Source organism: Leptosomus discolor, chromosome 15 (genome assembly GCF_034619465.1).
Source record: "Leptosomus discolor isolate bLepDis1 chromosome 15, bLepDis1.hap2, whole genome shotgun sequence".
Taxonomy (NCBI): Eukaryota; Metazoa; Chordata; class Aves; order Leptosomiformes; family Leptosomidae; genus Leptosomus; species Leptosomus discolor.
Window position 1 is genome coordinate 14,670,026 of NC_141405.1, and position 11,454 is coordinate 14,681,479.

General features: G+C 51.9%; 1 protein-coding gene across 1 annotated transcript; it reads right to left on the reverse strand.

The window, feature by feature from the left end:
• Nucleotides 1-836: 836 nt before the first annotated feature.
• TSEN54 (tRNA splicing endonuclease subunit 54) lies at nt 837-11,211 on the reverse strand. The gene is made up of 11 exons (XM_086473536.1): nt 11,183-11,211; nt 10,896-11,054; nt 9,663-9,726; nt 9,435-9,518; nt 7,361-7,459; nt 6,999-7,051; nt 6,548-6,646; nt 4,779-5,413; nt 4,165-4,225; nt 3,342-3,458; nt 837-2,252 (listed from the first exon to the last, which is right to left on the reverse strand). Exons 1-11 carry the CDS (start codon nt 11,209-11,211, stop codon nt 2,102-2,104), a joined length of 1,551 nt encoding a protein of 516 aa, XP_086329662.1. The 3' UTR covers nt 837-2,101.
• Between the last annotated feature and the right edge of the window lie 243 nt (nt 11,212-11,454).

The window sequence follows — 11,454 nt, forward strand, 5'->3', positions numbered from 1 at the left end:
GGCACCATCAGATGTTGTGGTGCTGAGCAAGGCAGCCACAGTTTCTCAATCCTCCCTGCAGTGGTTATTAAATTGCAATTGTTTTGTGCTGAATCAGGGAGTCTCTGCCCCAGCGAAACTCACTGGGTGGCTCTTGCCGAGTTCATCAATACAATTCCACCTTGGCATAAGAAGATGATACTGATTGAAATCAACAGGAGTTTGACCTAATTCCAGGACAAACGTGAGCCCTGTGGGTCAGACCGGAGCTCTTCTGGCTGTGCCTGTTCTTAGAAACTCTCTTCCCACTGCCTTTAATCTGCAAAACAGTCTGGGAGAATGCTGAGGGCACAGACTGGAGCTGCCAACAACCCCAGCCATTGAAGAGGACTATCAGACTAAAAGCACTGCTCAAAGGAGAGAGGAAGAGGAGGACGTGTGTGAGGAGCTGTCAGACCCTCACCTCAGCAGAGCCCTGCTGACTTCCAGCATCTGATCGCACGGGGTGCGTGCATGCAACAGGACCAGGCGCAGCACTTGCAGCAGATCCCTGCCACACTGGGATACCTCTGACCACGCAGGAGGAAGATGGCGAGGTGTCTTGTGCCGACAGGAGCTGCACCCGGACGTAGGGACTTCTCCAGGCTCTGAGTCACGCTGCCCTCCCAGACAATGGGGCAGCGGCTGGATCCAAACACAGACAGGCGTAGGAGCCAGGTTACGCAGCCACAGGGTTGCATGACCATGAGCAGGCATTCACCAGCTGGTGCTACTGGGGTCCCAGTAGCCTCCCCAGAGTCTCCCTCTGCATAACTTATTAACATTTCTGCAGGAATTAAGAACCACAGAAGAGCTCGTGCTGTTGGAAAAGGCTTTTTTATTGCTTGGCCTTCTCCCCGTCTCCAAAAGGAATTAAAAAATTATCAAATAAAATGCACCTAAACCAGTTGCTATTACAGTTCTGAAAACCCTGATACCAAACACAGCCGTGCTCAGCACGCTTCCTTCCACTGAACAGACCTTCTAGCACCTGGCACTGGCACTTTTGCATAGAGGCTAAAGCAAATTTGGTACCTGGCTATCCTGGTGGAAAGCTCCCACAGCAGGGCCTGGAAAACAATGATGTCCTCAGCTGGGAGCACAACAGTCACGGGACTGGAAGGCTCATGAGGAATTTGTAGCTTCTTTCTTTACTCAGGGATCTCTTACTTGCAAAAGAAAACACAAGGATCCACAGCCAGGAATGAGGATGACAGGCTGAAACAGAGGGGGCCGCAGTACCGCTCTGGTGGGACTATAGGCTACAGTGTGCCGATACTGGTGGCCAAACTTTAATATGGCATAATGCTGTGTGGCCAAAATGCATCTCAGCACAGCCACTACAGCATGAGGCTGGGGTGTCATCTGCAAAGCTCTGGGGCTTTCTGTGACCTCCAGCTGATGAAACAGCGTTCAAGGCAGAGTTTCCTGCTCCTGAGTACCTGGACGCTTTACTCCGGTTGGCTGAGTTTTATGGCTGTGCCTTTTTCAGATCAGAATCTGATCTGACAGTTGTTGGCCTAGCTGCATGACAGAGGCTCAGGACACCACCACTGATCTGATCAGCTTATTCTGTCCCTGATTGACCTCAATGACTCTCCAACCATTCGACTGGGGTAGCACAGAGGTTCTTAACATGTGACAAGAGGATCATCAGCAAAGTGTTTTCTAATGGTCCACAGGTCAGCCAAAGATCATAGAATCACAGAATGGTTTGGGTTGGAAGGGACCTTAAAGATCACCTAGTACCAACCCTCCCACCATGGGCAGGGACACAGAAAAGGCAGACTAGTGGTCCACGAGACGAGAACGTTAGAGAACCAGTGGCTTCAAGCACAAAGCAGTGTGTATTCCTGTCCAGAAACACCCAGTTAAGCCATACATACTTGTTTGCTGTAAATTTCGCTACTATGCCTGAGCCACCTGCTTGGGTGAAGTCTGTAATTGAGAATAAAGTGGTCAACTGCCCAAGCTTCCACTTATCACAGGCTCTATTTGCTGTAATATTTCACTAATCAAGAAAACAAATCGCAAGTAAAGCTCTTCCCTTCATCCCATACCATTTCTGCAAGTGACAGCAACTTCAGTGATTAACATCAACTGGCAGCTTGAATTCCTTCAGCGAATAAAAGGCAATTTCTCCATGATCCACCAGCGCAAACACCACTGGGACGTCCCCACTCTGATATGTAACCTGCTTCAAAGCCCGGAGGGATGGAATCTGCTCGTCAAAGCTGCAGAGAGAAAAATATCCCATTGTTCTCAAAGTAAGAAGGATACAGAGACAAAGCTGTCCTGGCCAACGATCACAACAGCTCGCTTTGGTCTTGGGAGTTAGCAGTGACCCTCCCCACCCCTTTCAGTCAAAGCAGGAGGCTGCCAGCCCTGAGAGAGTACACTGCATGCCGGGAACGGGGAGCTGTCAAATCCTTTGCCAAAGACAAGGGCAACTACACACTGCTCCATGCTGTGCCTATTAGATGCGGCTCACAGGGCTATTGGCAAATGGCCAATCCAGTGCAATCTTAATACCTTTGTACTGGGAAGATCTTTAGGTTGCTGGGATCAACATCTGACCTGCTTTTTCCTCCTTTTAATTCCGCAGAGTCTGTTTGCTCGTAAATGAAAATGTTTATAAAGCACGGATCACCCTACTTGCTCACGACAGACCTCTGTAGAACTGCGTTACCGCCTTCCTTGCTCTGGCTACTACAGCTGCAGGGAGTGGAGAAGGGACAGTTTTAGTATGTATCAAAATCAGAAAAGGCAGAGACTGAACTTTGTACCTGCCTATGGAGTTCAAGTATGAGATTCTGGATCTAACAAGAAAGGGGACACCTATCCTCTTTTGTACTGATCTCAAAGTTACATTTGGCAAAGATCAAAACCAAGCCCATGGCCCTGAGCCTGCAGTGAGCTCTGGGGAGGTACATCTCTGCAGAAGTCCACAGGGATCTGCGCTGGCTGAGGATTCAGGTGCCATACAGCTCCCTGCAAAACTGAGGTCTACCCGAGTTTCACAAGTATTGCACAAATACAGCCGCAGCTTCTTATTCCTGACTCCAGTAATACTCAGACATGAGCAGCAACCAGATGACCAAATAGTGTGGGCTGAGCGCAAGGGCTGGGGAAATTGTCAGCCACAGCCTCCAACAAAGGAGGAACTGAAAGAAAAAAAAAAAAATCTGGGCAGGACCACCCTCAAAGGAGGCACCTGATGATCTGTAAACCTCACAAGATGTTGGGTCATTTACAGATCATTAGGACTTCATTTCTGCAACAGCAACTGCTGTTTCAGAACATAGTGTAAGACGCACAGATACCTCCGAACACACATCCTGACATACGGCTTCCCAGGGTTTGTCTTCTTAAACTTGGCCACAGCATCTGCTGAATACACGTTGAAGTCTATCTTCATGCTCTCTGGGTCCTCCTGCAGCCTACAGAAGAGAGGACACATCCACATACATATGGGATTGAAACGTTGGGGGGTACAGATATAGGAGAGGAAAGAGGGAGAAAAAGCTCTTGAAGCCTGGCTAGTTTGGGCTCTTTGAAAGGACTGATCCTGCCACTGTTCTAACTACTTTCCAGATCTTTCCTGTAGTCAGACCAGGAAGCTCCCACCCCATATCTGCCACACTCCCTTCTCTGCGGACCCCTTTGCAAGAAGCACCACTAACAGCTACAGAACCAAAGCACTGCTCTGCCCTCCAGGGACCGCACACAAGCATCACGCAGACTCTCTGAGGCAGGAGCAAAACCAAAAGTCCCAAAGCCAAGGTTTCGTAATCACTCAGCAGGGATAGCAGCACATTCCAGGGATGAGCCACAGGTGAAACCCAACCAAACCTGTGGGGGAGGTGACCTGGCTGGGGTGCAGAGAGGGAACAGCAGGAAAAGAGAGTTTTAATTGGTCTGGAATGCCCCTGCTCTGTTGCTGCAGGACCTGATACTTCATGAAAACGTCAGCCTCTCGCTACAAATGCAAGGGCGCCATGGAGCAGTGCTGGATTCTCTTGGCATCCTGGATGCCAGGCAGCTCCCGAACTGCTGCTGCGAGCATCTCACAGACCTCACAAGCAGGGACAGTCACAAGACGCCCCCACTCCCTAACAGCTACAAGCTGGCTGGCTGGGTACTAACCGGGAGGCTCCATCCAGGATGTGGGAGGGCTGCAGCACGCTGATCTGCTGGAGGAGCGCAGCTGGAGGGAGAAGGAACAGGAAAGGATCAGACCAGCTATTTCTCTCCCAGCGCACTCCAAGCACTCCACCACCACCCACGAGCCTTCCTCCTCCGACAATGGCTGGCAGCACCACAGTCACCACTGGCTACTTCAAAGACCTCAACTTCCTCATCTCCCCCCAGCACACGGCCCAGAACACCCTGCAATTGCTTTGCAGCTCGCTGGCCCTGACTTGACGTGCCTAACAGCCTAGCAGGAATGACTGCAATACAGTAGGACATGGGGAGAGGATTAGAAGACCTCCCCAGGCCCTGTTTATCCTGGCACTTGAGTGGGCTATGGAAAGCGATGGAAAGGCAGAGGACAAGCTTTCTTCTCTCTCCCCATGTCCATGGCTGGGCTACTCTGCTTGCTTTGCTTAGGCCTTCAATCAGATTCTCCTTCTCAAGGTACCATCCCCTAAACCGATATTCAGCTTCTCCATGTCATCCCTGTTGCTGTTGCACAGCAGACTGTGTTAAACAGAGCTGGGGGGACAAGGACATCCCTGTCAAGTTCCCAGAGCCACTACCTGATGAGGTAGCTTCATCTGGCCGCAAAAGCGGTGTGACAGCTTGTTCCCAGAGATGCGGTGGTCGTCTCCAAACCCTCTGCTGGCTCCTCTGCTCCAAAAGGGCTTTGTACTCCTGCCAGTTGGAGCAGCGCCTCACCTCCCGGTCAGCGTTGACACTGCTCTTGTACCTGCTCTCCCTCTCTCGCTGCTCCCTTTCCTTCCGTGACAGCTTCTCCTGTTTCTGATTGATGCGTGCACGCCAGCAAGCTGCATCAACCTCCCTTCCTGGCACGTTCTCCGGCAGGAGCCCGTTGTCAGGTGAGGGCAGATGTGTGCACGGCTGGTCTGGGGCCACATTTGGCAAGATGATGGTTGTAAAATCCCAGTGGGGTGCATGGGTGCCAGTGCTGCTCTCCTTGTGGTCTCCAGCCTGGCTCCTGGAGGGGCTGAGGGAGTCCTTTTGCCCTGTATCAATAGGAACTGGGTTTGACTCCCCTTCTCCACTGCCAGGATCTGATTCCTTCGGCTGCTCTGACAAGGGCTTTTCATCCATGGGAAGGCAGCTGGAGTCTCCACAGTCGCCTCCAGCCTTTTCGGAGGTCCCTTCAGCTTCTGAAAGGTCCTCAGATACCTTTTGTTTCTTCTCATGCGACCTAAAGACAGAAGCAGCAGCATAAAGGACAGGGAGAGTGTGTGGTGGAACTTTATTCCCTTTGAACCCTGTCTCCTCCCTGCTAGCAGAAGAATGCAGTCTGCAAAGCCTGAAGGAAGGATGGCAAAGGCAGCAGGAACCCCGAGACAGGTCTGCAAACCCTTGACAACAACCCCTTGGCTGGAAGGAGGGTGTTTGCTTGTGTGACAGAAGGAGAAGGAAAAAAAAAAAAACACGCCAAAACAAGCAGCGGATGCCACAGGCAGAATAAACTTCTCAGCAGTCCTGCACGAGGTTTGACTTCAACACCCAGGAGAATCCCAGCCTTGATTTGTATAGACACACGTTCCCAACCTGCCATACAGCCTCCACACACACTGACCCAAACACCTCCACACAGGCATGACGGAGTTGAGCCAAACCAGCACAGGCTAGGCAGAAACCTTCCTGCCAGCACCTCTTACTGGTATAAGATTCAGTCCCTGGGCCCAGAGAAAAATGGGACAATTCTTAAACCAGTAGTTTTATCTCCCAATTCCTAAAACTTCCTAACTCCTCAGGCACTGAGTTACTCTTTAACAGGAAAGGACTTGCAGATCAGTCTTGTCCTCCCTGTTTCTTAAAGGATGACGCCACCTACTGGAAGCTGTCATAATTAGTAGCAAAATTACTAATTGTGTCAGCTTCTGTCTGCATTTTGGCAACATCTAGAGGCCATGTCCAAGAACCAGGACCCAACTATGCTCTCTGCTGTACAGTCCTAGCACATAAGCTTCACTGACAGGGTGGATAAGTGCCAGACGTGCACTGTGGTGTCTGCGCTCCCTCTAAAAAGAGCAAGAGGAGACATCTGCCACGTATTTCTTCTGCACTGACCTCTCTACCCTTCTATTTTGGCATCTCACCACTGCAGTTGGGAGGCTCAGGGGCAATTTGCCCCTATCAGACCTGCATGAAGTACAGATGTGACAGAAGGGCACACTGCAAAGAGTCGAGGAAAAGCATTGCACTGCCTGGGGACAGCCAAGAGCAGCTGTGCCAGACCAGTCACCCAGAACCTAAAGGACTGAGGATGCTGTTCCCAAGCTGCAGAGCCAGGGAGAAGATGGAATAAGGCTTTGGGCTACATCCTTACCGGGGGCTGGAACTTCTCCGCCTTTTGCGATGGTGTTTCCCAGAGCTCTGGCAGTGACTTTCCAGGTTCAGTTGCCTCTCGTAGGGGGACAGGACAGTGCTGTAAGGAGACACCAACACAAAGGCTGACAGCAGGGCGGGGCAGTGAAACTACCCTTCTGCTCAGCCCCCAGAATACAGCAACAAAAAACTTTTCTTCCAGGCACAGAAAATCCACAGGCAGGACCAGGATGGTCCTCAGTTCATGCCCCATTTCACGTTCCCAATCAGCTCCTCAAAAGGGAGAAGCAATGAAGGGTAGAGTGCCACTTTTAGCCTTTAATCCTCCCAAGAGATGGAATGCAGGGTCAAAGTTCTCTTCTCTGCCGTTCCACTGGGGCCATGCAGTGGGCACAGAGCTGCTCAGGGTCTTCAGAAAGGAGAAAGCAGCGTGGAAAGAAAAAGCTGGTTACCTGGGGTCGAATCTCAGTACAATATAACCCAGTTGCTTCAAGTGGCTGAACACCTTAGAGCAAAGGAAAGCAAGAGGGTTAAATGACTACCCTAAAACCAAACAATTTACTTCAGTTCTGCTACAACTGGGTAAACGCAGTGTGGCACTGGCAGAGGAGAAAACACCAGGGTTAAGACCCAAAGCAAAGGTGAGGAAACAGGAACTGATCATTTGGAAGAAGATGAGTAGGAAAAACTGAGAATGACTCCCCTTCCCTCCCTAACTGTCCTACCCTGCTCTCAGCCACTGGAAGAAGTTGTGTGGCAGAGGCTGGGGTTCCTGTCTTCATCCTCCCTGCAACAGCTGGAGGTCCCAACACACCTGGTAATGTGGCAGGCTCACTGCCTCCTGGGACAGCAGGATCTCGTAGGCTTCCTGGATTGACAAGGGCAGATCCCTGTAAAAGAGCTGAACAGAGCCCTGCAGGGCAAAAGCTTGGTGTTTAGAGAATCACAGGGAACAAATCTACGCAAGCTCACAGCAGTCTCTTCCCACTGGTCTCTGCACCCCCCTTCACATGATAGCCACATCTGCCTATGTGCCACCTGCATTACTTACAGTCCCTCTCCCACGCCCAGTTCCCCCCATGCCCTGGTTTTAGCAGCCAGGTAAGAAGTTCCCACCCACAGTTGTCAGCTCCTGCTCCAGAACTGCATCTGTTTGGAGGATGCAGCTGGGAGCACAATGCTGAACTATTAAAATAACCATTGCTTTGGGAGATAATTTTCTTTAACTTCGATTACCTCAGTGATTCGGGACACAGCACAACTACAAAAACATTTAGGACCGGCATAACAGAGAGCTGAAGCAGAGGAATTGATCCTCAGATGCCATCAACTGGTGGCCCCTCAGAGGCATTTACTGCAGCCTCAGTGGTCCCATAGGTAGATTCCCCAGGCAATAGCAACTAACCTCCAGGAGGCAGTTTTAGGCTACGCCTCTTTCCCCTCCCCCCCCTTTTTTTTCTTTTTTTTTTCCCAGAATGTGTTTATTCATAAACAAAGAAAACAAAACACTAGGAACCACACCTCTCCCATGGAACGGGCTGAAGGGCTCTCACTGGTCTTTTCTGCTTCTGGGGAGAGATTTTGTACCCAGCAACTGACTGAACAATTTATTTTCATCAGTTTGTTTACAATCTACTGTTTGTCAAAATGCCAGAGGTAAAAAAGCCCTACCTTTGCAGTTAGGATTTAAGGTATGACATCCAATGACCATAATCTGATTAAGTTTTGCTAAGGGGAAAAAAGTTCTCCTTTAGATCAGTGCACCTATTCGACTGTTAACAGGCTTCGGTGGGGAGACCAAAAAAATCCCTCTCTACAAGAAAGAAATCCAACTAAGCCCTAACCAGCATTTCTGTGAGCAGAGGAGCACTGAAAGCAGCCTGGTCTCGCTCCCCTGTCTGCCACAATTTCTTTCTGCCATACACACTGGGAAGAGATGCCAAGTAGCAACCCCAAAGATCTCTGCTTAAGTGTAAAGCACATACAGGACTGGCTGCTGTGTAACTGCCTCCCATGCCAACACCCTTCACATGGAAAGACCTTGTTCAGTGCCTGAACGTGGCCCTACCAAGCTGGACAGAGTTGCACTAATTCCCATCAGCTTCTTAGAGAAGCACAGAAAACCTGTGCTAATGAACTTATGAACCCTGCCATTGCAAAACATGTAAGATACACTGAGGATAAGGGAGAAAGTCAACTTTTGACAGAGAAGGCATTGACCAGTCTCAGATGTCCTCATTAACTGTACAGCAGTCCTGAGGAAAAAGATTTCTCAGTATCAAACCTTTTATTCCAATTAACTCCTGCAAGGAACAGAAGATAATGGTTTGATCTCATTTCCAGAAACTCCCAGAACAGTGAGTTTTCCTGGACTGAGGAAGTTCAAGTCCCTATACCTATAGATCTTGGTACAGAAGTAATTGATATGTAAACGCATGTTTCACCACCCCCAGAGCAAGAAAGTAGAGATCTCAATAGAAAACTTTGCAACATGCTCCTCATGCTTCTTCCACTCTGCTAAGAGAGCTGACTGTACTAACAGCAACTCGGAGCAGCTAAAATTCCCCTAGTCTCTATTATCATATTTGATGAGTGGGTTAAACACGATACCAGCTGAATAAACTGGCCACTGGTCCAACTAATACATGCTGTCAGTGACACAGAGGCTGCTTTAGAGTACATGGACCCATGGCCTGGAGACAGAGCTCCATCAGCAACAGGCTGAAAGAGAAAATTCCTTGAGAACCAGGCGCTCATCAGCTGCTGAAACTGCAGCAGTGACCAACACAAGTCAAATGATTTCAGACTTCAGTCTAAAGCTGCTACAGCTCCTCCAGTCATTCAGGAAGAACCCAATGTCCCCAGCCACACGCAGGTATCCTACTTACACACTCCAGCAGGTACAGAGCTTCCTCAGGCAGCAGGCACTGTTTGCCACGCTCTGCGAACCCCATGGTGTGCCAGAACTTCCCCTGGAACAAAAGCACAAATCCCTGATGGGCTCTGGCTGTTCCCTGCTGACAACCAGGCTCTCTCCCACTTCCAGAAGCAAATTAAGGAATCTGCAATGGCCAGCGGGAGATGATGGCACTGAGTATACTCTGCAGCAGACTCACCGCAGGGGACTGCAGCTCTACGATGCCCTGTCCTGGCTTCCACTCGGCTTTCACCAGACTCCCCCTGAGAAGGTTAAAGATTAGTTTGTCATCGCTAGCATGCCCTACAATCAACTCCCATTGTAGGAGCACAAGCTCAGGACAGTATCAAAAGGCAGCAAACTTCCAGGTGGCATTTTTACAGGGTACGGCCTTAGAAAGACATCATCCTCTGGATCTAGCAGCACCAGCTAAAGATTTTTACCAACACCAACTAGTTAATAGCATCTTCAAGTCAGCACTGCAGATGTTTGCCCACAGCTACAGCAGCCTGCTAAAGATGCACGGCCTAAGCCACGATATACCATGGAATCGTTCAGATGCTGCCAAGGCGCTCTCAAATTGCTGTATCCCACCCACAGGAACTCGCTGCCTGAGGGTCTCCACTGCTGCCCCAGACACACATTTACAGATGTACTTGAACAAACCTGACTGTGACAACAGTGGAAGACCGCGGTCCATCCTGCCTGACCTGCGTCTGCTGGAAGTCACCATTCTCTCTCTCTGAAGTCCCTAGTGGTGTGATTTTAGGTGAACACTTTCTGCTGCTACTGATCAGTGCAGACAGAGAAACTGTTACCAGAAAAAGCAGACCAAACAGGGGAAGTGCGTGCTGAGAGGTAGCCTGTGAAAATCTCCCAAGAAACGATAAGCTCCAGAGACCCGCAGTGCTGTTGAAATCACCAAAACTGATAAGCCAGAGACACCGAGTCGGCCAAATCTGCACAAGGCCGCGCACGAGCATCCACAAGGGGCTATGTAACTCAGACCTGCCCAAGAAAACGGTGCCTGCTACTTGCAAAGGCTACAGGACTATGCACACACCTGAGAAAACTAAGGGCCTTTTGAGGGACTTTCTGAACACCCACATTGAAGCCACTGGTGTGCCAGCGTGCCCCCCCTGCTCCTGAGGGAACCGCCGGGGTGCGCTGCCCTGCGGCTGCTCCAACCGGGGAGCTGCGAGCAGCTGAACTGAGGGCAAGGGAACTACCTCACACCTACCTGCTATTAACAGCTCAATTCTACTCGTAATAACACCTGAGCGGACAGCAGATGTGCTCCGACCTCCCCCCGACAGATCCTCCCAGAGAAAAACGAATTTACAGCCCCGTGCTCGGTGGCTGAGCACAGCGCTGCGACCCCCGGCCGCTCCACCGAGGCAGCCGGGCCGGCCCCCCCGCCCCGGCGACTCACAGCCGCTCCACACGCTCCTCGGAGAGGAGCTGCCACTGCTCCTCCCGGCACAGCCGCAGCTTCTCCGCCTGCTCGGCCGAGCCGTCGGGGATGAAGTCCTTCTGGCCGCGGGGGCGCTGAGAGGCCTTACGGCCGCGGGCCGCCAGCCGCTCCGCCGCGCTGCGGGGCGAGAAGGAAGGCGCGGTGAGCGGGGAGCGCCCCGACACCCACCCCGCGGCCGCAGCCGCCCCAGCCCGGGCACCAACCCCCCGTTCCGCGGGCGGTCTCCCCGCCCGGGCGGGCCCTACCTGCGGCGGCGGGAGCCGCCGGGCTCCATGGGCGCGTCGCGGGAAGCCGCTTCCTTCCGCCGCCGGGCCCCAGCGCCGGCTGAGCGCGGCGGGCTCTAGCGCGCCCCCTGGGGGCTCGGAGGGCTGCGAGCAGCGGGGACGAGGGCGTCCCGGGGCCGGTACCGGGGGGGGGGGGGGCTGCGGGGGTGGGCGCGGAGACACCCGTCCCGCGTTACCGGGAGGTGCGTGGAGCTGCGCGCCGCACCGCGCACAGGAGCCGTGCGCTGAGCTGC